Consider the following 26,427-nt stretch of genomic DNA (forward strand, 5'->3'; position numbering starts at 1 on the left):
GGCCTGTCAACATATTGTGTCAGGAAACCCTCCTGCACACATTGTACAAAGAACAACCCATCTAATGTACTCGAACTATATATTTTCCAGTCAATATTTGGAAAGTTAAAGTCTCCCATAACAACTACCCTGTTACTTTCGCTCTTTTCCAGAATCATCTTTGCCATCCTTTCCTCTACATCCCTAGAACTATTAGGTGGCCTATAGAAAACTCCCAACAGGGTGACCTCTCCTTTCCTGTTTCCAACCTCAGCCCATACTGCCTCGGAAGAAGAGTCCCCATCTAGCATCCTTTCCGCCACCGTAATACTGTCCTTGACTAGCAGCGCCACACCTCCCCCTCTTTTGCCCCCTTCTCTGAGCTTACTAAAACACCTAAACCTCGGAACCTGCAACAACCATTCCTCTCCCTGCTCTATCCATGTCTCTGAAATGGCCACAACATCGAAGTCCCAGGTACCAACCCATGCTGCCAGTTCCCCTACCTTATTTTGTATACTCCTGGCATTGAAGTAGACACACTTCAAACCACCTACCTGAACACTGGCACCCTCCTGCGAAGTTAAATCTGTGCTCCTGACCTCTATACTCTCAATCTCCCGTATCCCAAAACTACAATCCAGGTTCCCATGCCCCTGCTGAATTAGTTTAAACCCCCCCCAAAGAGCACTAACAAACCTCCCCCCCAGGATATTGGTGCCCCTCAGGTTCAGATGTAGACCATCCTGTCTATAGAGGTCCCACCTTCCCCAGAAAGAGCCCCAGTTATCCAGAAATCTGAATCCCTCCCGCCTGCACCATCCCTGTAGCCACGTGTTTAATTGCTCTCTCTCCCTATTCCTCATCTCACTATCACGTGGCACGGGCAACAACCCAGAGATAACAACTCTGTTTGTTCTCGCTCTGAGCTTCCATCCTAGCTCTCTAAAGGCCTGCCTGACATCCTTGTCCCCTTTCCTACCTATGTCGTTAGTGCCAATGTGGACTACGACTTGGGGCTGCTCCCCCTCCCCCTTAAGGACCCGGAAAACACTACGAGATCTACTAGTTACATCTCATAGCGGTTAGCACTGTTGCTTCATTGCGCCATGGTCCCGGGTTTAATTACCAGCTTGAATCACGGTCTGTGCGGAGACAGCACATTTTCCCCGTGCCTGCGTGGGTTAATTCTGGAGCGCAAGTCTTTTGGAATATTGCTCGAATATTGTCAGGGTCTATAGCCTTTGTAGTATTCAATGCCTTTAGTTGTTCCTGATATCATGCGGAGTGAATCGAATTGGGTAAAAACTGACATCTTGGATGGTGACAATCTCATTCAAAAGGAATGTTGTCCACTTGGGTGTTTGGAGAGTTTCTACTTGTTTCCGGTTCACTGGCTTCTTCCAGATTTAAATGGTGTGTCTAAGGTTCGATTGGTTTCCTTCCCAATGATCTCAAAGACATTCAGTTTCTGCCAATATTTCCTTGGTCCATATTAATTCTATAACATCTTGACTGTTGAGCTCTTTCTATTACAATGCCTTGTTTCTGTTGATCACTTTTCCACACTCTCTCCCCGAACTATAGCACTTTCAAACTTTGTGCGCTGTGTCTGAAATTCATATTACGGGCTTGACTGACTTTTTGTGGCCCTTCACACTTCCCAACTCTCTGACGAACATCTGAGGTACTGTTACGTTTTTGTTTTTCTTTGTTTTGTTTTTCTTTCTGGGCAGCATGGTAGCATTGTGGATAGCACAATTGTTATTGTCTGTGCAGAGTCTGCACGTTCTTCCGGTGTCTGCGTGAGTTTCCTCTGGTTTTCTCCCACAGTCCTTATGATAAATTGCCCTTAGTGTCCAAAATTGCCCATGGTGTTGGGTGGGGTTACTGAGTTATGGGGATAGGGTGGAGGTGTTGACCTTGGGTAGGGTGCTCTTTCCAAGAGCTGGTGCTGACTCGATGGGCCGAATGGCCTCCTTCTGCACTGTAAATTCTATGATCCTTGTACAGCTAGTAGTTGAGTTCACATCAATCTTCCCCTCTATATTTAAGGTGATGTGGGCAGCACAGTAGCGCAGCGGTTAGCACGGCGCCGAGATCACTGGGTCGATTCCGGCTCTGGGTCACTGTCCGTGCGGAGTTTGCACATTCTCCCCGTGTTTGTGTGGGTTTCAGCCCCATAACACAAAGATGTGCAGGATAGGTGGATTGGCCACGCTAAATTGCCCCTTAATTGGAAAAAATGAATTGCGTACTCTACATTTTTTTTAAAAGGTGATGAGAATCCATTTTTCAGAAGTGGGTTTCCGTAAGAAGGGGGGGCACAGTGGTTAGCACCATTGCCTCAGCTCCAGGGTCCCAGATTTGATTCCTGGCTTGGGTCATTGTCTGTGCGGAGTCTGCACGTTCTTCCCGTGTCTGCGTGAGCTTCCTCCGGTTTCCTCCCACTGTCCGAAGATGTGCAGGTTAGGTGGATTGGCCATGCTAAATTGCTCCTTAGTGTCAAAAAAGGTTGGGTTACGGGGATTTGGTAGAGGTGTGAGCCAAGGGCCGGTGCAGACTCGATGGGCCAAACAGCCTCTTTCTGCACTGTCAATTTTATGATAATTCTCTTTCATCTGTTTCAGCAATTCCTTGATTGTTTGAACTCCTCCTTCAGCTTCTGCATTTGACCGAGGGTATCTAGGTGAAATAGTTCGAAGCATGAAACCATGGGCGAGATTCTCCCATATGGGGAGAAATCGTAAGGCTGGCGTCAAATCCGGGCGTGTTTGACGCCAGCCCCCCCCTTCCCGACCGGGAACCGATTCTGGCTAGCATCCCGACGCCGTAAACTCCGGCATCGCGGGCTTAACGAATTTCGTTAAGCCCACTTGCCAGAGTTAGCGCCGGCTGACGCGTCATATGACGTCAGCCGCGCATGCGCGGATTGGAAGACTCCAACCCGCGCATACGCGGATGACGTCATCGCGCATTTGCGCGAAACCCACGCATGCGCGGGCCGGGATGCCCCTCAGCCGCCCCGCGAATGGATACTGCGGGGCGGCGGAAGGACAAAGAGTGCGCGGGCATCAGGCCCGCTGCCCGCGATCAGTGCCCACCGATCGCGGGCCCATGGCACCCTTGGCACGGCCGTGGTACTGCCGTGCCAATCGGTGCCATGGTTTTAAAAATTGAGAGTTTACGGCCGTTTTTACGAACGGCCAGACCAGGTGTGTTTGCCGTTCGTAAAAACAGCCGTAAAGGGCTGGGAACTTGGCCCATCGACCAGCTGAGAATCGCTGCCGGCCGTAAAAAAACGGCGGCAGCGATTCGTATCGGGAGTCGGGCGTGGGGGGGGGGGGGGAGAATAGCGGGAGGGAGTCGGAACAGCGTGGCCGTAAAATTTTACGAGCCACGCTATTCTCCGCACCGTCGGGATTGCGGAGAATCTCGCCCCATATTCCTGTGCAAAGTTGTAGAACGACTTGTTAGCAAACTGAGGACTGTTGGCTGGCAACACCATATCCGGAGTGCCATGTGTCACGAAGATTCTCCTTATGACTCCCTCTGCCGTGGCACGATGCAGTCTGCTCGCTTCAAACCATCTGGAGCAGTGATCACTGTTGATGCTGGAATCTTTGCCTTTGAACTTCATTCCCCTGGTGTTGTAGAAGTAGAGAGTACAAGCATTTAGCTCTGTTATTGGCTATTCACTGCCCATATAAGGCAAATCATCCTTAACTCCAATGGAGTGTCTGATGCCTGGCCACCAGATTGCTGCCGAGCTGTTGTTCTGCATTTCCCTATTACCAATTGACCGTGATGTATTTTCAGAAGAATGTCGATCTTGGTGATGAAGAAGCCCAAGAGCTCCTCACACTTGATGTTGAATGTAAGGATGGAGGGGAAATGGAATAAGAGGTTCAAAAAGATGGCTTGCAGTGGAGAAAAGATGCCAGCGTTATCTTTGCATTCCAGGAAGACCCTGAAATAGTGAGGAGTTTGAAATCTCTAATGAATCCTTATTCTCATAGAAATTTGTCATACGCCTTCGGCAGTCCTGAAACCTAAAATCAAATTTCCCAAACCCTCACACTGCACACAACCATTCCAAATCTCTTGAGTTTACCAATGAGTCAACTTGAAAGAACCTCTACATACTATAATTTCCCATAACCTCTTTTATAATAATCTTTATTATTGTCACAAGTAGGCTTACATTAACACTGCAATGAAGTTACAGTGAAAATCCTCCAGTCACCACAGCCTGTTCGGGTCCATTGAGGGAGAATTCAGAATGTCCAAATTACCGAACAGAACATCTTCCGGGACTTCTGGGAGGAAACGGGAGCACCCGGAGGAAACCCATGCAGACACGGGGAGAACGTGCAGACTCTGAACAGACAGTGACCCAAGCCGGGAATTGAACCTGGGACCCAGGCGCTGTGAAGTCACAGTTCTAACGTCTGTGCTAATGTGCTGCCCTAATTGTTCACTCTCCACAAACGACTGCCCAATTATTTGCCAGAATCTTCCCAAGGCAAAGCCTTATGAGGGATATCATCTAATTTTTATATCTTTTTTTGTTATTTCATCTCTTTTGTGACTTGAAGAGAGTTTTACTCTTTTATTCCATTGTTTTAAATATAATGTGCTCAAAATGGGACATGCCCACCTGACTAACACACAAAATCAAAGATAGCTTCTCTGACACAGGGACACTTATGAACAACAATATATTTTCCGTCAATTGTGGAGGCACAGATTTACATTTGACAGTATCAGCATCTTGACAGACAATCTGGATTGCAGCTAGAGTGGAACGCAACATTACTTTTAATGTAGTGTCATATGAAGACAGACAGGCAATGGCTCGCATTTAAAGAATAAGTACATAATTTGAAACATATATCCACAAATTCCTCACAGAAAAAATTGTCCAAACATATCACCAACAATGATAGCATTAGATCAAAGGAATAAATGTGTAATTTTGCCACAAAGCGGATTGTGTTTGGAGGCTTGGAGGATTTTAGAATTCAGAGAAAGAGGACCTGGAAATTGATGAGGAAGGAGAAAAAAGCGTGAGAGCCAACTTGCAAAATATTTGACTGGAATTTTCAAGTCGCTCAGGCCAGTGGGGTTTTCCAATCCCACCGACAGCACCCCCCCGCTGCGGGTTTCCCGACAGTGAGGGGTGCATTCAATGGGAAATCTCATCGACATTGGTAGGACCTGAATATCCTGACGCCACTTCGGCTGCCATGAAACATGCTGGCCATTGGATGGAATATCCCACCATGAAACCAGATTATAAGCAATGATATAAGGATGGAAATAAAGGATTTGTGAAAGTGATTATGAGACAGATGAAGGGGAAGTTATGATGGGGACTAAATAAATGTCAGAGGCATTAAACAAATACATTGCACAGGATTCTCCATTGCCCGAGGCCGCTATCGCAATCGGCGATTGGTTGGAGAATCCATTCCGATGCCCAAATCGGGGTCGTCGCCAGTATGACTCGCCAGTTTTCGAGTCTCCGCTCCCACCAAAATGACATTATTGCGTCGCGTGCTGCACGCCATTGCAACGGCATTGGTGCATCATCGGCAGGCCCTCCCGCAATGCTCTGCCCCCGATGGGCCGAGTTCCCGACCGCACTGCTGACATGTAGTCTGTGCAGTCGGGAACCTGGCGTGGCGGCTGCGGACTGTATCCATTGCCGCCACATTTGGCCGGGTTCTGTGCCGCTGGTCGAGTGGGCTTCCGCTAAGGCTGGGGGGACTGGTGGCGGGTGGGCAGGCGGTGGCCAGGAGGTGTCCTGTGAGGTCGTGGATGACAGGTCGGGTCCGCGCATGGCTGGCCGGTGTCATGTTGTATGGCGTGATCGCTGCATTCTCCGGCCACTTTCGGCGCGGGAGATGGGAGTTTCACCCGGCGCTGCTGCTAGCCAGGCCCCGGAATCGGTGAGGATTCGCCGCCAATTTTGGTGTCGTAAAACGCCCGGAAATTCTCTTTTTCAGCCGGCACTTAAGCGCTGAAATGGAGAATCCAGCCCATTGTATCTGTCTTCACAGTGGAAGGCACAAAGCATATTCCAAAAATAATGAAAAACCAAAGACCTTGATCGAAAAATCAGGAGCTTAAAGTCTTACTATCCCAGCTAATATTACTACTAGACAAGTCATGTTATCCCAGATCTGCTCCTTTAAGCCCTGAATTTTAACTTGGAGCATCTGTTCCTCACGCTTAACTTTACTGAACAGGATCTTTTCCAGATTCCTGCTCTTTCTCTTTGTCTAGATCTTCTTAGAACTTCCTTCTGTCCCTCTCCCTGATTTTGGGACCTTTCTGTTCTTTACTTTCAGTTCTGCTTTCTACGGTCTCCCTTCAAGTCCTGCCGGAGAAAGACTTAAATTGCTCCCTTCACCTTTCAGCATAATCACTAACTGAACCTCAAGCTGCCTTCTGACCCCCTGTGGCCTCTATATTGCTCGGCAACAGCCCAGATTTTTTATACCCTGTGTTTGCTTTAGAGTCGTAAATCCTCATTAAAATGCAGGCATTGTTTAGTGAAACTCAAGTCTTGATTGCACACAACTGCAGAAATATAAATTAAGCTTAAACGTATTGCTGTACCTTGTTCCTACCACTCACAAATGCAAATATAAATTACCTGAAACTGTATCTATTTCCTCACAAATGAAATCAGCATAATAAAAAAAAAGTGCTGACGAAAGTAATGGGATTAAGTGGCAACAAATCTCTTAGACTCGATGATTTACGTCCTACTGTTGAATGGTGGAGCAGACTTGAAGGGCCAATTGGCTGACTCTGATATCATGTTCTTATGATCTTCAGCATATATTCCTTTTAATTACTGAGCCATCAACAAGATTCACAATATGGTGAACTGTGGTTTGCAGGCAATATGTGGAGAAGGCTACAACTATCAGCCTTTAGCCAACACAATGTAAAGTAGTTCTATCTGAACTTTTAATTCAGAAGAGAGACAAATACCAGAAAGCAACTTCAGGTTCCAGTACTGAGTTCTATGGAGGAATGGACAGATTGTGGTGTTTATAATTGAGATCCTACAGCAAAAAAAATAAAAAGAAGTGGTTGACATCTTACTTTAAGGGGATGCAAAGCATGCTTTAAATAGTCTGAGCAAGCCAGATCACGAAGCTGGCAATCAATATGGAAAACAACATGGGCATATCCCACAAGACATTCATATGGGGCCCAGTCATTGAAATAGTTCAAGCTTCCTACTGCTTACAATGGGGAGGCAACATGATCAGCTGATCAACTCCCCCATGGCTGGTGTTATCTGCATCACACACCAAAATCTACCCGACAAAACCAAACTCGTGCCTGTGGGACAATACCTCACCTCATACTCACTTTAAAAAACAGTGAAACAATTTGCAACCCACTTCTGATTTACTTAAGCAGTTACTTGTAACTCTGCGCCACATTCCAGTTTTCCTAATGTGGACCCTGATGTGTTTGAATTAGCACCTGCTATCACGGAAGACTGTTGCATGACGGGAGCATAGATCATCCGGAATGATTCCCAGCTCCCGCCCCCGCCCAGGCCCTTGCCTCATATCTTCCTCCTCTATTGTGGCCAAAGGTTTGGCAAAGCTCCAGATGCATAATCTACCCATTAAACAAATGTTGTTTTTCAAAGAAACGAAATGACACAAACAAGCTCAGTGAAGAGGCACACACCATAGATGTGACATTTATGTTAAACAATTGAGACGTTCGGATAAGTCATGGCTCAACCTTTTCAGCAGCAATGGATGGGCCTTACAATAAGAATCAAGAGCCTTTTAGAAACAAGTAGAACCAGTGTCATGTTTTGAGCAGCAGGTCTTTGCACTGAGAGTGTGCAGTGTTAAGGATGTTCTGGCAGATGAGCGAAAAGATATGAAACCATTTTCACCTGTCCGAGCTTTCAGAATGTACTGAACATATCTCCTAAAACCTTTTTGCAGGATTGAGCCACCAATCAATCTTAAGCTAAGTAATTAATTAGTTACTGGAATGACCAGCCGGTTGAATTTTGTTGCTATGCAACCATTTTGACCACTGCAGTGCAGCAAGAATCTTATTAATATCTTCATTGTTTTATTAACCAGAAGTAAAAAAGTGCACTTATATATTTTACGAGAAGACTCAGTAGCCAGGGAATCCATGTTTAAGGTAATTGGCGCAAATACCGACAGGGGAGATGCGGGGAATGTTTTTAACACAGCAAGTTATTATGAACTGGATCGCACTGCCTGAAAGGATGATAGAATCAGATTCAACAGTTACCTTCAGAAGGGAATTGCACATATACAATAGAAAAGGTAGAACATTTTCAGGGCCATAGGGGCAAGGCAGTGAGCCTAATTCTAGAGCTCTATCATGGAACTGGCACAGCTGAGCACGTCAAAGGATTCCATTAGGCCATGAAGGAGTTTTTTCCAGCCTTACTTCCAGGGCCTGCTTCTGTTATTGTGCCTGAATCAGGTCAGGTGCTGGGGCCACTTAAGCTTGGCCAGGCCAGGGTGAAGCGGAAAGTTATGTTGACATTGAGAGGACACTGGCAATTGGGTTGTCACACTCTGAGGAGCGTCCGAGTCAGTCAGGGAAATGCTTTGCTAGTGTGTGACGTTTTATAAGTTGCTCTTCTCAGCGACCTGAGAAAAACCTCAGCGAGGAGAGAGGATTTCCGGCTCAAGTAACATTCCAGACTGGGATCTCAGCCTGCCTGGTATCTACAGAGTTTGAGGAGCAGTTTGCATATTATCCTTTCCACTGTCAAATGTCCCACAATCACTTCTGTTGGAGGCAGGGTGTAGCTTTCTCATAAGTTTAGTCCTTGCACTGAGAGCTGAAGTGTTTTCAGTTAGTAAGGTGAAAAACAAAACAGTACTTTGATGCATTCAGTAAAGCATTGATTTCAGAATCAGAGTGTAAAAAACCAGAAACAGGTCAAGTGTAAGTTTTACTCCAGTCATCCATCATGTCCTGCATTTTGTGAGGTGGCCCCCATGGTATCACTCTCCTTGTGGTTTTCCAGTTACTTTCACTGAGCTGTTCATTTTCTTCTTCCTGCAGGTGAAGAAGCTCTTACCATGTACATGGACAAAAGCAAGTTAGATAGAAAGTCAGCAAATGCCAGTCAAAGTGTGGAGGCCCTCCATCAACTAGCCTCATCCTACTTCATCGACCGCGACGGGACCATGCGCCGACTTCATGAAATACAAATCTCTACTGGAGCAATCAAGGTACTTATCCTCCATCTTTTACAAGACAAATGTGATCCCTGTAGAATGGCTATGACAGTGATCACTCATCAGGGTGTCAGAGGTAGAAAAATCACCATGGACGGTAGAACAAAAAGAGCAGAAATGTGCAATGGTTTCTTATTAGATGTCCCATCATCAGTCCTATTGAACAGGGCACATAAAAACGGTTATTGAAGTGTGCTCGTTAGGTATATCCCCCCAAAAGGAATTTGTACTCGTGCTCTTCAGCCATCAGTTGCTGTGCAAATTCAAGTTGCATGGTTTTGTAACAATTCCATATGTGTCAGTATTACATTGGCTTGGAATTCAGACTGCTTTCCATCCTGAATCAGGTAGCTTCAGGGGGAATCAAGATGGTACAATGTCACAGGAGGCCAGTACCTCAGGATTCATATCCATAGTTCCCAAAATGACAGAAGGAGAGAGAAAGAAGCATGGACAAAGATTTGTTCTTGCGTACCTGTCCACCTGAGAGAGTTTGGCCGAATGCCATTCCAATCAGGGATTCACTTGGCAGATTTATATTGTATAAAAGCTTTGTATGTTGCATGCATTGTTCACATTCCACGGGCCACCCATCATGTTAAATGATGCCAATTGACCTGAAGACTGAAGTGGACCAGTAATTTATTCACCTGGTAACACCCTCCACAATTTACAAGCTGTTGTCATTCCCTGAGTAACCACTCGAATGATAGCCTGAAAAGGTCAGATCAGGTGAACAGCTAAACTGTACAACTGTGTGACAGAGCCCACATCATACTGTGAACAACGCCCTTGGAGATCAGCTTGTAGATTGTTAAAAACAAATATAAGCATTGTTTGTGAACTTAAATTTCAGGAAGCACTTCAAAATCTGAAAAGTATCAGGAGCTTCCTGCTCTCCCGCAGCTTTGAAGGACAGTTTGCACAAGGGTTTTATTGGCACCCAGTGGAAGTGAATACTCCTTTCAGTGATGTGAACACCCGCACCCCAGAATATGAACATCTTTAATACACAGTGGTGTGGCTTGACGGAGGATTTCAGCTTTCCTTCCAAAAAAACTCTGAAAGTGCAGATGAATAATTTTTAAGGTGACATTTTGATCCGGCCGATTCAGAAGTGTAATTACCAGGGTCAGAAGCCAGTCTGTGCCAAGTTGGAAAAGTTCGAATTAAGCGTCCCCTTACGGGAAGGTGGTGGGAAATAAGGAGGTACTTGAGTTCAGCCAGAGTTGAATTGCTGTTCAGTGTAGGAAATGCAATCTCTGAGAGCTGGTTGTTAATGTCTGGCTTCGATGGCGGGATGTCGGTCAGGAGTGGGGCGGGGTGGAAGGAGGTTGGAAAGGGGATTGAGTTTCTTTCTCCCTTCATAAAGCTTCTGATACTTTGAAAGGACAGTGATGTTTGGATCAAAATGTGGTAAGAAAATCTTGCATTGAGATCCTTACCTTCCATGAACACAGGACATCCCAAAAGTCAACAAGATATTTTTTTGAAAGTTTAGTCCCGGTTGCACCAAGAACCTCAATAGAGCACCTTTCACATGGTAATATGGTCCCAGGCATTTTTACAGGTTAGGGTGCGGGATTCTATCAGCCCGGTGCCAGCCTGGAAAATTCCCACGACCGGCGCGAATCGCGCCACGCCGCCCCGTCGCCGGCACGCGAATCTCTGCCGAGCGGAGAATCGGCGCCATTGGCACCAGTGTGGTTGACACGCTGCCGGTCGGGGGCCGCTCTACGCGGGCCAGGATAGGCCAAGCGGCCATTGTAAAAATGCCGAGTCCAGCCAGTGCCATCCACACCTGCTCAGCCAGCGGGCCTCGGCGTGGAAGGGTTGGGAAGCGGCCTGTGGGGAGGCGAGGGGGGTCCGACCCAGGGGGGGCCTCCGATGTGGCCTGGCCCGCAATCGGGGCACACCAATCGGCGGGCCAGCCTCTCTGGCTGGCGGCCTCCGTTCTTCCGCACTGGCCCCAGTAGCCCTGTGCCATGTTGCACCGGGGCTGGCGCGTTGAAGGAAGGCACTGTGCATGCGCGCATTGGCGCCAGTGCCACTGTGCATGTGTGCGTTGGCGCCGGTGCAACTGTGCATGCACAGATCCCGCAGCGCCCAGTTCATGCTGGGATCAGCAGCTGGAGCGGCATGAACCGCTCCAGTGCATTGCTGGCCCCTTTTGCGGCCAGAATTAGTTGTCGGGTCGGCCCGTTCACGCTGTCGTAAAACACGATGGCGTGGACCTTCTGCCGTGGGATAGAGAATCCCATCCAAGATACCTGACAAAAAATTGATCATGAGTCAAAGAGTCATTAGGGCGTACAAACAAACGATTGATCAAAGATGTAGATTTTAATGAGACCTTCCAAGGAGCCGAAAGAGAGTTGGAGGGGCATAGGGGTCTCAAGTGGAACTCCCACAGTTCACCGGTGTAGTGCATTGAGATGACATGAGTGTGCTGCTTGCTTTCCAATGTTCTGTCGGGAAGAGATACCACCCCCTCAACAAGAGAGACGGAATTGCCAGAAGCTCACCTTGAAGGATCTCCTCCACAATTCATGAAGTGATTGTTCCCAAGTAATCTAATCTTATGCTGGATGCATAAGAACAAGTTATTTGGAAAATGAAAGTTAGAAACGAGAGGATCTGTAAGTGAACAGCTCCTATGTCTAAATGTCCCACTGTGTCTGGCATGAGTAAGTAGTTGACTTAAAAGCTTACCTCTGTGGAGATATTGAACAGTGATTGGATGTTCTTTTGTGTGAGGGGGCGGTTTTCTCACTCAGCCACATTCAACGCATTGAAAATGAAGTTTCCCGTTTGAGATATGTAATGAAATATTGAGAGTGTTGGTAGTCACTGCTCTAAGAGTGACATTACTGATGAGGAAGTTGATAAGAATATGTCATCACTGTGAATTTGTGCGAGACTCAAAATTAATTTACAAGCTGTACTGTCTGCTAAATGACTGTGTTTTATTGCCTAACAAGAAAGAATTTTTTGCATTGTCAAAATTTCACACATTAATTGAATAGCTTTCATTGTCCTCATCAATGCATCAATGATTATCCAACACTCTCCCCCCCCCCCCCCCCCCCCCGCACAACCCCCCCACCCCCCCTCCCCCCACCCCCCAGTTCTATTTGAGCTGCGAATTCAGGCATAGGAACATGAGCATTAAGAGCAGGAGTAGGCAAATTGAACCCTCAAGACTAACTGTGGCCTCAATTCCACTTTGCTGTCTGCACACCCCTATCCAGCCCTCCCCCAGACCACCCCAATAACCCTCAACTTTATTATCAATCAAAAATCTGTCTGACTCTGCTTTGAATTTTTGAATGAATTCAGTGACTCAGCCTCCACTGCTCTCTGGGAGAGAGAATGCCACACACTAATAACCATCTGAGAGAATAATAAACTTCTCCCCCTCAGTCTTAGATCTTAGATGGGAGATACCTAATTTTTAAACTGTGTCCCATAGTTCTCGATTCTTCCACGAGGGGAAACATCCACTTAGCATATGCTAACTCAGATTGTGGTTGTCGTGGCAAGTGACCCTGGTGTGATCGTCCCATTCTTAATGGTTTCACTGTACTTATCACATTCAAGTGGCAAAAGTCGATCATTGAATATTTTGAAACTATCGGAGTAAATTAGCTCCACAGAATCACGATAAATAATTATTGACCCGTAACTTCCTCAGATGACAAACTCTGGCAGATTGCCACTCTCAACGGACTGACCCACGCGATATTTCCAAAGTCCCTGTCATGCCCAACCTTCCTCACTCAGGCTGAGTGAAACAGGAGCAGTGATGTGTGCCCCTGGCTGCATCGGTGTGGAGTAACTAGGGTACAGAGTGGTAAGAAACGCTCCTTTTTACTGCTTCGCTGCCGTAAAGGAGGTGTTTAAAGGGGCAATTAAAAGGCAAGTGGTTCAGACAATGGGATGGGGTGATGTCAGCTCTGGCCGGGTTGGGTCAGTTTGCAGGGAAGAAGGGGTGGGGGGGGGGTTCAATCCAGGAGGGGGGTGGAATGGATTGGATTGGGTCGCACTTGAAAGCGGGGTCAGACCAGGTCGCCCTGGGCGATAGTGGGGGGGTGGTCGGGTTGGGGCTGGAGAAGGGGTGGTGGGTCCCCTGGAAGGCTGTGTGTGTGTGTTTGTCCGTGCAAGGCTGGATCTGGGTGTTTTAAGTAGTTACTCTAGAGCTTGAAGTGATTTTTTTTCCTCCTAACAGTTTCAGAGTACCTATCACAGTAAAACTGGCAGAACTATCCAAATTCAGCGATTAAAACGCTTCAGTCGGATGGTTCCCAGCCCGGCACAACTGTCCAGAGGAAGTTAGAATTTCTGGGCAATTGCTGGGTAACCTTCACGTGGGAACGTCCGAGATGGATTCCTCAGCGCATCATTGGGGTACCCCTATATGCGACACCGGTGAACCAGCTAGTTAAATGATTTTATTGGACACATTCAACTCTGAGTTGATCTGAAAGCAATAATTCACTTTTACACAGCACCCCTAACTTTGGTAAATGTCTTCAGACACTTCACTGAAGAATAGTTAGTGAACTTTTGGCGTTGAGAAGGATAAATTAGGATTGATATCTTATGTTCTAATCTAAAGAGTTAGGTTTTAATAAATATTTCAAAGGAGAGATTTGGAACACTCGTGATATTCCTGAATGTGGCTATCGTGTAAATTCTCACCTTAGAGGCATCAAAAAATTAAGGCAAATTCGAAAAGTTACTGGAGAATGACTGGTGTCCATGGAATCATACCAAGGATGTGCCTTAGTAGACTGGATTTTACGTGGAGAGGCTGATCTTGAACATCTCCATGGCTTAAATGTTGCAGGTGAGCTCAGCTTGGTTGGGAAACCCCGGCTGATTTTATGACCATTAGCCCATTAATTGGCTCAGGGTGCAAATTATTCCCCCCCCCCCCCCCCCAAACCCTCCACCACACCCCCCTCAATCTGGGAGGAAGTTTGCATCTGAGAGCCACCTGTCAATTAGATGATCAGTACCTCTCTAGTCCCTATAGCAGCATTGGGAGAGATGGCCACTGCAGGCAGTGCACCACACTGATGGTCCAGATTCAAAAGTGAGGAGTAAGTTATGCTGTGGCTCATCTGGCAGGCCCTGCCTGCGGATGGGAGAAGAGGAGGGTGCTGGAGGACTGGGTTTGGGGAACATGGGAGGAGGGAAATATATTGGACTGGGATCTCTGTTGGGCAAAACATCCCTGGAAGAGGAAGGAAAGCAAGAAAGAAAAGAAAACACATTGCAGTGATTTCAAGGCTCCTTGAGTCTCCGATTGTTTCTTTTTCACTCTTCAGATTATGTGCCTTGCCTTAGTCTTGACTCAGTGGTAACATGTTTGCCTCTAGATTGGGCGATTTTGAGTTCAAGTCTGATTTTGAAGACCTAAACAAACAATCTAAGCTGCCACCTCAGTGCCATTGCACTTTCAAGAGCACTGCAACTTGAATGCAAAAGTTCAACCAAACTTTCTGTTGCAGACAAAGTTTGGCGGGGGACTATGCAAAGAAAAGCAAGGGAGTTCACCCTGAAGTCTACGAAGATTCACGCACAGCGATTTATATTGCCACATGTTTGATTTTGCCAACAAACCTATTGCTAGCAGGTTAATGACAACTGTAAGAAATGGGAAACTGAAAGACCTATTCAGATTCACGGGGCCGGGCTTTCCGCCTCACCTTGCCAATTTTTCAGTGCTTTTGGAGAAAACCACGCTGGACAGGAACTTAGAGCAAGTTGGAATTTGCCTTCTTCCTGCGAGCCAGCTGCAACAGCATAAGCCACGTGCATCCACATATGACATGGCACATGTAGGCAAGGCAGACATATCTGCTATCAAGTTGATTCCCATTTGCACGGCACAAAATGCTGGGCTGTTTGTTGCACCTCAACTTTCAATATTCAGAAGTTGGCAAAGGGGCCTGACCGTGGCCAAGAATGCCACTGTGCGCAGCCAAGAGCAAACTTCTCCATTAATGTTTCTACAGCTAATCAGTTGTCAATCCCTTTTGATCGGATGCACCGAGAAACAGGAATTCCTTCATTGAGGTCAAGGGCAATGCTCCTTGTGTCTTCAGGACCCCAGGACTGGAAAGCTTACTATAGTTGAGGGTTGCAGCTGAGATTTAAGCAAAGGTGGCCTCATGTGACCAGCACATCCGGCCAGCTGAAAGCCAATGTTGATGTCTCCCTCTGTCGGCACATTCCCACACTACCCTCCGCTCAACCCCACATTGGAGGCATGCAGTTGAGTTACCCTTAGCAACCAGGTGCATCCCCAGGTCTGCTGATCCCTGGCATATCTCCAGTTCACAAAAGTTGCACAATCCTTTTCTGCAGTCATTGACCACCTTTTGCAATGATGGGATGTGAGTGCAAATGTATGCGGGACTGAGCAGTGGTCATAAAATTAAAATGGAATGTTGGGCAGATTTTTCCGAGCGGTGGCAGGCTTGAAGGCAAGGAACTTGGCTCGGGGGCTATATTTGCTGAAAGTCAGCAAATGCCAGTCAAAGTGTGGAGGCCCTCCATCAACTAGCCTCATCCTACTTCATCGATCGCGACGGGACCATGCGCCGACTTCATGAAATACAAATCTCTACTGGAGCAATCAAGGTACTTATCCTCCATCTTTTACAAGACAAATGTGATCCCTGTAGAATGGCTATGACAATGATCACTCATCAGGGTGTCAGAGGTAGAAAAATCACCATAGACGGTAGCACAAAGAGAGCAGAAGTGTGCAATGGTTTCTTATTAGATGTCCCATCATCAGTCCTATTGAACAGGGCACATAAAAACTGTCATTGAAGTGTGCCCGTTAGGTATATCCCCCCAAAAGGAATTTGTCCTCGTGCTCTTCAGCCATCAGTTGCTGTGCAAATTCAAGTTGCATGGTTTTGTAACAATTCCATATGTGTCAGTATTACATTGGCTTGGAATTCAGACTGCTTTCCATCCTGAATTAGGTAGCTTCAGGGGGAATCAAGATGGTACAATGTCACAGGAGGCCAGTACCTCAGGATTCATATCCATAGTTCCCAAAATGACAGAAGGAGAGAGAAAGAAGCATGGACAAAGAGATTTGTTCTTGCGTACCTGTCCACCTGAGAGAGTTTGGCCGAATGCCATTCCAATCAGGGATTCACTTGGCAGATTTATATTGTATAAAAGCTTTGTATGTTGCATGCATTGTTCACACTCCACGGGCCACCCATCATGTTAAATGATGCCAATTGACCTGAAGACTGAAGTGGACCAGTAATTTATTCACCTGGTAACACCCTCCACAATTTACAAGCTGTTGTCATTCCCTGAGTAACCACTCGAATGATAGCCTGAAAAGGTCAGATCAGGTGAACAGCTAAACTGTACAACTGTGTGACAGAGCCCACACCATACTGTGAACAACGCCCTTGGAGATCAGCTTGTAGATTGTTAAAAACAAATATAAGCATTGTTTGTGAACTTAAATTTCAGGAAGCGCTTCAAAATCTGCAAAGTATCAGGAGCTTCCTGCTCTCCCGCAGCTTTGAAGGACAGTTTGCACAAGGGTTTTATTGGCACCCAGTCTGAGTGGAAGTGAATACTCCTTTCAGTGATGTGAACACCCGCACCCCAGAATATGAACATCTTTAATACACAGTGGTGTGGCTTGACGGAGGATTTCAGCTTTCCTTCCAAAAAAACTCTGAAAGTGCAGATGAATAATTTTTAAGGTGACATTTTGATCTGGCCGATTCAGAAGTGTAATTACCAGGGTCAGAAGCCAGTCTGTGCCAAGTTGGCAAAGTTCGAATTAAGCGTCCCCTTACGGGGAGGTGGTGGGAAATAAAGAGGTACTTGAGTTCAGCCAGAGTTGAATTGCTGTTCAGTGTAGGAAATGCAATCTCTGAGAGCTGGTTGTTAATGTCTGGCTTCGATGGCGGGATGTCGGTCAGGAGTGGGGCGGGGTGGAGGGAGGTTGGAAAGGGGATTGAGTTTCTTTCTCCCTTCATAAAGCTTCTGATACTTTGAAAGGACAGTGATGTTCGGATCAAAATGTGATAAGAAAATCTTGCATTGAGATCCTTACCTTCCATGAACACAGGACATCCCAAAAGTCAACAAGATATTTTTTTGAACGTTTAGTCCCGGTTGCACCAAGAACCTCAATAGAGCACCTTTCACATGGTAATATGATCCCAGGCATTTTTACAGGTCAGGGTGCGGGATTCTATCAGCCCGGTGCCAGCCCGGAAAATTCCCGCGATCGGCGCAAATCGCGCCACGCCGCCACGCCGCCGGCACGCGAATCTCTGCAGAGCGGAGAATCGGCGCCATTGGCACCAGTGTGGTTGACACGCCGCCGGTCGGGGGCCGCTCTACGCGGGCCAGGATAGGCCAAGCGGCCATTGTAAAAATGCCGAGTCCCGCCAGTGCCATCCATACCTGCTCAGCCAGCGGGCCTCGGCGTGGAAGGGTTGGGAAGCGGCCTGTGGGGAGGCGAGGGGGGTCCGACCCGGGGGGGGGGGGGCCTCCGATGTGGCCTGGCCCGCAATTGGGGCACACCAATCGGCGGGCCAGCCTCTCTGGCTGGCGGCCTCCGTTCTTCCGCACTGGCCCCAGTAGCCCTGTGCCATGTTGCACCGGGGCCGGCGCGTTGAAGGAAGGCACTGTGCATGCGCGCATTGGCGCCAGTGCCACTGTGCATGTGTGCGTTGGCGCCGGTGCAACTGCGCATGCACGGATCCCGCAGCGCCCAGTTCATGCTGGGATCAGCAGCTGGAGTGGCATGAACCGCTCCAGTGCATTGCTGGCCCCTTTTGCGGCCAGAATTAGTTGTCGGGTCGGCCCGTTCACGCTGTCGTAAAACACGATGGCGTGGACCTTCTGCCGTGGGATAGAGAATCCCATCCAAGATACCTGACAAAAAATTGATCATGAGTCAAAGAGTCATTAGGGCGTACAAACAAACGATTGATCAAAGATGTACATTTTAATGAGACCTTCCAAGGAGCCGAAAGAGAGTTGGAGGGGCATAGGGGTCTCAAGTGGAACTCCCACAGTTCACCGGTGTAGTGCATTGAGATGACATGAGTGTGCTGCTTGCTTTCCAATGTTCTGTCGGGAAGAGATACCACCCCCTCAACAAGAGAGACGGAATTGCCAGAAGCTCACCTTGAAGGATCTCCTCCACAATTCATGAAGTGATTGTTCCCAAGTAATCTAATCTTATGCTGGATGCATAAGAACAAGTTATTTGGAAAATGAAAGTTAGAAACGAGAGGATCTGTAAGTGAACAGCTCCTATGTCTAAATGTCCCACTGTGTCTGGCATGAGTAAGTAGTTGACTTAAAAGCTTAACTCTGTGGAGATATTGAACAGTGATTGGATGTTCTTTTGTGTGAGGGGGCGGTTTTCTCACTCAGCCACATTCAACGCATTGAAAATGAAGTTTCCCGTTTGAGATATGTAATGAAATATTGAGAGTGTTGGTAGTCACTGCTCTAAGAGTGACATTACTGATGAGGAAGTTGATAAGAATATGTCATCACTGTGAATTTGTGCGAGACTCAAAATTAATTTACAAGCTGTACTGTCTGCTAAATGACTGTGTTTTATTGCCTAACAAGAAAGAATTTTTTGCATTGTCAAAATTTCACACATTAATTGAATAGCTTTCATTGTCCTCATCAATGCATCAATGATTATCCAACACTCTCTCCCCCCCCCCCCCCCCCCCCGCACAACCCCCCCCCCCCCCACCCCCCAGTTCTATTTGAGCTGCGAATTCAGGCATAGGAACATGAGCATTAAGAGCAGGAGTAGGCAAATTGAACCCTCAAGACTAACTGTGGCCTCAATTCCACTTTGCTGTCTGCACACCCCTATCCAGCCCTCCCCCAGACCACCCCAATAACCCTCAACTTTATTATCAATCAAAAATCTGTCTGACTCTGCTTTGAATTTTTGAATGAATTCAGTGACTCAGCCTCCACTGCTCTCTGGGAGAGAGAATGCCACACACTAATAACCATCTGAGAGAATAATAAACTTCCCCCTCTCAGTCTTAGATCTTAGATGGGAGATGCCTAATTTTTAAACTGTGTCCCATAGTTCTCGATTCTTCCACGAGGGGAAACATCCACTTAGCATATGCTAACTCAGATTGTGGTTGTCGTGGCAAGCGACCCTGGTGTGATCGTCCCATTCTTAATGGTTTTACTGTACTTATCACATTCAAGTGGCAAAAGTCGATCATTGAATATTTTGAAACTATCGGAGTAAATTAGCTCCACAGAATCACGATGAATAATTATTGACCCGTAACTTCCTCAGATGACAAACTCTGGCAGATTGCCACTCTCAACGGACTGACCCACGCGATGATTCCAAAGTCCCTGTCATGCCCAACCTTCCTCACTCAGGCTGAGTGAAACAGGAGCAGTGATGTGTGCCCCTGGCTGCATCGGTGTGGAGTAACTAGGGTACAGAGTGGTAAGAAACGCTCCCTTTTACTGCTTCGCTTCCGTAAAGGAGGTGTTTAAAGGGGCAATTAAAAGGCAAGTGGTTCAGACAATGGGATGGGGTGATGTCAGCTCTGACCGGGTTGGGTCAGGTTGCAGGGGAGAAGGAGGGGGGGGGGGGGGGGGGGGTGGTTCAATCCAGGAGGGGGGTGGAATGGCTTGGATTGGGTCGCACTTGAAAGCGGGGTCAGACCAGGTCGCCCTGGGGATAGTGGGGGGGTGGTCGGGTTGGGGCTGGAGAAGGTGTGGTGGGTCCCCTGGAAGGCTGTGTGTGTGTGTTTGTCCGTGCAAGGCTGGATCTGGGTGTTTTAAGTAGTTACTCTAGAGCTTGAAGTGATTTTTTTTCCTCCTAACAGTTTCAGAGTACCTATCACAGTAAAACTGGCAGAACTATCCGAATTCGGCGATTAAAACGCTTCTGTCGGATGGTTCCCAGCCCGGCACAACTGTCCAGAGGAAGTTAGAATTTCTGGGCAATTGCTGGGTAAACCTTCACGTGGGAACGTCCGAGATGGATTCCTCGGCGCATCATTGGGGTACCCCTATATGTGACACCGGTGAACCAGCTAGTTAAATTATTTTATTGGACACATTCAACTCTGAGTTTTTTCTTTTTTTTTTATAAATTTAGATTACCCAATTATTTTTTCCAATTAAGGGGCAATTTAGCGTGGCCAATCCACCTACTCTGCACATTTTTGGGTTGTGGGGGTGAAACCCACGCAGACACGGGGAGAATGTGCAAACTCTACACGGACAGTGACCCAGGGCCGGGATCGAACCTGGGACCTCAGCGCCGTGAGGCGGTTGTGCTAACCACTAGGCCACCGTGCTGCCCCCATTCAACTCTGAGTTGATCTGAAAGCAATAATTCACTTTTACACAGCACCCCTAACTTTGGTAAATGTCTTCAGACACTTCACTGAAGAATAGTTAGTGAACTTTTGGCGTTGAGAAGGATAAATTAGGATTGATATCTTATGTTCTAATCTAAAGAGTTAGGTTTTAATAAATATTTCAAAGGAGAGATTTGGAACACTCGTGATATTCCTGAATGTGGCTATCGTGTAAATTCTCACCTTAGAGGCATCAAAAAATTAAGGCAAATTCGAAAAGTTACTGGAGAATGACTGGTGTCCATGGAATCATACCAAGGATGTGCCTTAGTAGACTGGATTTTACGTGGAGGGGCTGATCTTGAACATCTCCATGGCTTAAATGTTGCAGGTGAGCTCAGCTTGGTTGGGAAACCCCGGCTGATTTTATGACCATTGGCCCATTAATTGGCTCAAGGTGCAACTTATCTCCCCCCCCCCCCCCCCCCCCCCCCCCAAACCCTCCACCACACACCCCCTCAATCTGGGAGGAAATTTGCATCTGAGAGCCACCTGTCAATTAGATGATCAGTACCTCTCTAGTCCCAATAGCAACATTGGGAGAGATGGCCACTGCAGGCAGTGCACCACACTGATGGTCCAGATTCAAAAGTGAGGAGTAAGTTTTGCTGTGGCTCGTCTGGCAGGCCCTGCCTGCGGATGGGAGAAGAGGAGGGTGCTGGAGGACTGGGTTTGGGGAACATGGGAGGAGGGAAATATATTGGACTGGGATCTCTGTTGGGCAAAACATCCCTGGAAGAGGAAGGAAAGCAAGAAAGAAAAGAAAACACATTGCAGTGATTTCAAGGCTCCTTGAGTCTCCGATTTTTTCTTTTTCACTCTTCAGATTATGTGCCTTGCCTTAGTCTTGACTCAGTGGTAACACGTTTGCCTCTAGATTGGGCGATTTTGAGTTCAAGTCTGATTTTGAAGACCTAAACAAACAATCTAAGCTGCCACCTCAGTGCCATTGCACTTTCAAGAGCACTGCAACTTGAATGCAAAAGTTCAACCAAACTTTCTGTTGCAGACAAAGTTTGGCGGGGGACTATGCAAAGAAAAGCAAGGGAGTTCACCCTGAAGTCTACGAAGATTGACTCATAGCGATTTATATTGCCACATGTTTGATTTTGCCAACAAACCTATTGCTAGCAGGTTAATGACAACTGTAAGAAATGGGAAACTGAAAGACCTATTCAGATTCACGGGGCCGGGCTTTCCACCTCACCCTGCCAATTTTTCAGTGCATTTGGAGAAAACCACACTGGACAGCAACTTAGAGCAAGTTGGACTTTTGCCTTCTTCCTGCGAGCCAGCTGCAACAGCATAAGCCACGTGGATCCACATATGACATGGCACATGTAGGCAAGGCAAACATATCTGCTATCAAGTTGATTCCCATTTGCACGGCACAAAATGCTGGGCTGTTTGTTACACCTCAACTTTCAATATTCAGAAGTTGGCAAAGGGGCCTGACTGTGGCCAAGAATTGCCAAGAGCAAACTTCTCCATTAATGTTTCTACAGCTAATCAGTTGTCAATCCCTTTTGATCAGATGCACCGAGAAAAGAGGAATTCCTTCATTGAGGTCAAGGGCAATGCTCCTTGTGCCTTCAGGACCCCAGGACTGAAAAGCTTACTATAGTTGAGGGTTGCAGCTGAGATTTAAGCAAAGGTGGCCTCATGTGACCAGCACATCCGGCCAGCTGAAAGCCAATGTTGATGTCTCCCTCTGTCGGCACATTCCCACACTACCCTCCGCTCAACCCCACATTGGAGGCATGCAGTTGAGTTACCCTTAGCAACCAGGTGCATCCCCAGGCCTGCTGATCCCTGGCATATCTCCAGTTCACAAAAGTTGCACAATCCTTTTCTGCAGTCATTGACCACCTTTTGCAATGATGGGATGTGAGTGCAAATGTATGCGGGACTGAGCAGTGGTCATAAAATTAAAATGGAATGTTGGGCAGATTTTTCCCAGGCCCCAGCGGTGGCAGGCTTGAAGGCAAGGAACTTGGCTCGGGGGCTTGAAAGCAAGGAACTTGGCTCAGTGGGGGGGGGGGGGGGGGGGGGCGGTTAGCGGGCAGAAATTCTAATGGGCTGCCTGGGTCACAGAGGCAGACGGATAATTTTGAATAAGGACCATTTGGAGGGCTTGCCAACAGCAGAGCAGCTCCCTGTCATCGTTAAAACCATGAGGCAGCCTCTCTCCAGGGAGGGGGCATTCGGAGCCAGATGCTCCATCCAACGAACTATTTGGAGGGGTTTACCCTCACGCCCTAAAATCATTTTTTTTTTTGCTCCTGAAGACGTCTGCCTCTACCAGTGGAACGTTTGAGACACGAGCTGTCAGCACTGTGATTGGGCCATCAGCATCAAAGGCCCATCCACTGTCCTTGACTGGACAATGACTCTGGATCTCCAGGAAAATGGACCGTCCTCCCCACCCCTGATTGGCTCTGGATGAGTGCAGTCTCGGGTTTTCCATTTGATCCCGATGCCAGGACCCCGAAGGCCATGGGGAAAATCCGGTCCCTTGACTGCGGAACCATTAGACACTGAGCAATTAAAAAACTTCCGGATTTTAAGGCAAAGTCCTCAGGTTTGATAATTGAAGAAAAGCTGAGTGGTCCAAGAAATTATCAACATCCTCAGAATCTTTATAACAGGAAGAACAACAACTTGTTCTTGTCCAGCACCTTTCACATAATAAAACATCTCCAGGTGTTTCGCAGCACCTTTACAAAAAAAATTATAACACTGAGTCACATAAGGATAGGGGACAGATGAACAAAAGCTTGCCTAGGATGTCAAACAGCCTTCAAAATTAGAGACAGTTGTAGGATCAAGCTAAGTAATGGTGATGTAAAGCTGACTGTCAGCAGTGTACATATGGAAACTGAAATTGTGCTTTTGAATGATGTTACTGTGGAGCGACATATATATAAGAAATAGGACACCAGACGCAAGATGGGAGGAAAGATAGGAACAGAGGAGCAGTTGTAGGCCATTTGACCTGTCAAGCCTGTTCCACCATTCAGTTAGATTGTGGCTGATCACCTACCTTGATGTCGTTTCCCCACACCAACTCCATAGCCCTTGGTGCCATTAATCTCCACAAATCTATTGATTTCTGTCTTGAACATGCTAAATAATTGAGCTTCCGCAGCCCTCTGGGCTAAAGAATTCCAAAAATTCACCATGCTCAGTGTCGAAATTCTTTCTCTTAAATAGTCCACCAAATGCTCTGAGATTACGTCCCCTAGTTTTAGTCTCACCAGCCAGAGGGAACATCTTATCTGCATCCAGCCTATCAAGCTCGGTAAGAGTTTTGTAAGTCTCAATTAGGTCAGGGCCTCATTCTTCAAACCCCTAGGGAACACAGACCTATTCCCCTCAATCTCTCCTCATAAAACAATCCTGACACCCTAGGGGTTCATCTGGTGAACCACCATTTCACTCCCTTTGTGGCAAGTATATCCTTCCTTACATAAGGGGACCAAAACTCTGCACAATACTCCAGGTGAGGTCTCACCAAGGCTCTGTATAACCGCAGCAAGAAATCTTTACTCCTCAAATCCCCTTGAAAAATGAAATGAAAATCGCTTATTGTCACGAGTAGGCTTCAATGAAGTTACTGTGAAAAGCCCCTATTCGCCACATTACGGCGCCTGTCCGGGGAGGCCAACATACTATTTGCCTTCCTAGTTGCTTGCTGCACCTGCATGCTGGCTTTTAGTGAATCATGAACAAGGACGGCAAGGTCCCTTTGGACATCTGTATTCTGCAAATTCTCGCCATTTAGAATGGAATTTTGTTATTTATAGCTGAAGTAATAGAGTATTAAAGGAGGGAAGTGTTCCTGCAGCTGTACAGATTGGATTGGATTAGATTTGTTTATTGTCACGTGTACCGAGGTACAGTGAAAAGTATTTTTCTGCAAGCAGCTCAACAGATCATTAAGTACATGGGAAGAAAAGGGAATAAACAAAATTCAAGGAAATACAAGAAAATACATAATAGGGCAACACAAGAGCATTGGTGAGACCGCTCCTCCGTACAGTTTTGTTTCTCTTATTTGAGGAGGGTAGTCACAATAGAGGCAGTTGAGAGGAGATTCACTGGATTGTGAATGTTGACAAAGCAGCCATTGTACAGATGCTTCCTCTTGTGGGACAATCTAGAGTGAAAGGTCACGGTCGTGGAATTCACTATCCCAGAGTGCAGTGGATACAAGGACATTGAGCAAATTTAAGGAGGAGATAGACAGATTTTTAATTAGTAATGTGTTGAAGGGTTATGGAGAATGGGTGAGTTCGGCCAAGATGAGATCAGCTATAATCGTATTGAATGGCAGAGCGGGCTCGAGGGGCTGAATTGTCAACACCTGCCCTTAGTTCTTATGTTCTTATGTAGCAGCAAGACATTCAGAGAATCAGGCAGTGTCAGTATGGCTTTGTGAAAGGGAAATCATGTTTGACAAATTTATTAAGAGTTCTTTGAAGATGTAGTAAATAAGGTGGATAAAGAAGAAACAGTAGATGTGGCCTATTTGGGTTCCCAACAGGCATTCAGTAAGTTCCCAAGTGAAAAGTTTACTGCACAAGGTAAGAGCTTATGGTGTTGGGAGTGAAGTATTAGCATAAATAGAGGTGCAAGAAATTGGAGCTGATTAAAATTTAGGACTGCTGGTATCTGGTCAATGAATCAAAGTGGAATTTATTCGGCAAATATACTTAACATAAGACAGTGGAGACAGCATGGATACATTCTCAAAGGCCGTGGATCCTTTGAATGCTGCCAGCACAGATGAAGAGCTGAATGTTCTGCCATCGGGATTCTCCATTTTGCTGGCAGCCCCGGGGGTTTCCCGACGGCCTGGGGCTGCCCCACAATGGGAAACCCCATTGACTAGCCGGCGAAATGAAGAACCACGCCGGTGTGCCGCAGCAGAAATGTGGTGCGGCCGAACTGAGAAACCCGCCCTAGGTCTTTGGGCTGGATTCTCCGCTGTCGAGATTCTCGTTGCGTCAGCAATGCACCTACGCCTGGGGTCTTCCCGACAGCATGGGGCTGCCTCCAATGGGAAACCTCATTGGCTGGCTGGCGAGACGGAGAACCCTGCCGCTGACAGGGGCACGGCGCACCAGAAAACTGGTGTGGCAGGGCGAAGAATCCCCGCATCGTCTTTTTTCTAATTAACGTTGAGCTGAAGGAAAACTGTCACTTTGTGTGACGATATGACTGTGCCAACGATATTGTGAAACCTTTGATATTTGACCTTCATTCTGAGGGTCCATGCATCCCCCTTGGAAAAAGCTTTAATTGATTAAAAGAGAGTTTGCTAGCTTTATCCCGACTGACATGGCTCAAGTCATGTGACCAGTAACTGAAGGCAGATGTGTATTCTTTGTACTCCATGCTACCTCGAGATCTTACATTAACTAGAAATCCAAATGACATTCCCATAAACCATGTGCCATCTTTATCAAAATATATAGCTATTTGGCCTCCTGAAATTGCATTCACATGCAGCAAAAACTAATCATAGCTATCCTGACAGCCATTAGTGCCAGATGGTGAGCATTGTTTCTCTTGGTGAAACAGGAAAGATAAGCAATGAAGGTGTCTTAAATGGCTTACCCTAAGATACTCTTAAATGATCAATATGTTAGAAGACTATTGTAAGAAAGAGTTATGTGTGTTGTACTAGCTCATATCACAAAAGGGAGGAATTATTGCTGAGA

The 26,427-nt window shown here is 46.8% G+C and overlaps 1 protein-coding gene across 5 annotated transcripts in view; it reads left to right on the top strand.

Moving 5' to 3' along the window:
• The window catches only part of brinp1 (bone morphogenetic protein/retinoic acid inducible neural-specific 1), a 405,294-nt gene that overhangs the window by 275,337 nt on the left and 103,530 nt on the right, over window positions 1–26,427 (top strand). For 4 of the 5 annotated variants that reach the window (XM_038782649.1, XM_038782646.1, XM_038782647.1 and 1 more), the window contains exons 4-5: window positions 9,085–9,141; window positions 15,799–15,911. In XM_038782649.1, coding sequence (XP_038638577.1) covers window positions 9,085–9,141; window positions 15,799–15,911 — 170 coding nt within the window. Of the gene's footprint in view, window positions 1–9,084; window positions 9,255–15,798; window positions 15,912–26,427 lie in introns of all 5 variants that reach the window. The other variant, XM_038782650.1, reaches the window with a different exon arrangement.

This window comes from Scyliorhinus canicula, chromosome 21, assembly GCF_902713615.1.
Source record: "Scyliorhinus canicula chromosome 21, sScyCan1.1, whole genome shotgun sequence".
Classification (NCBI taxonomy): Eukaryota; Metazoa; Chordata; class Chondrichthyes; order Carcharhiniformes; family Scyliorhinidae; genus Scyliorhinus; species Scyliorhinus canicula.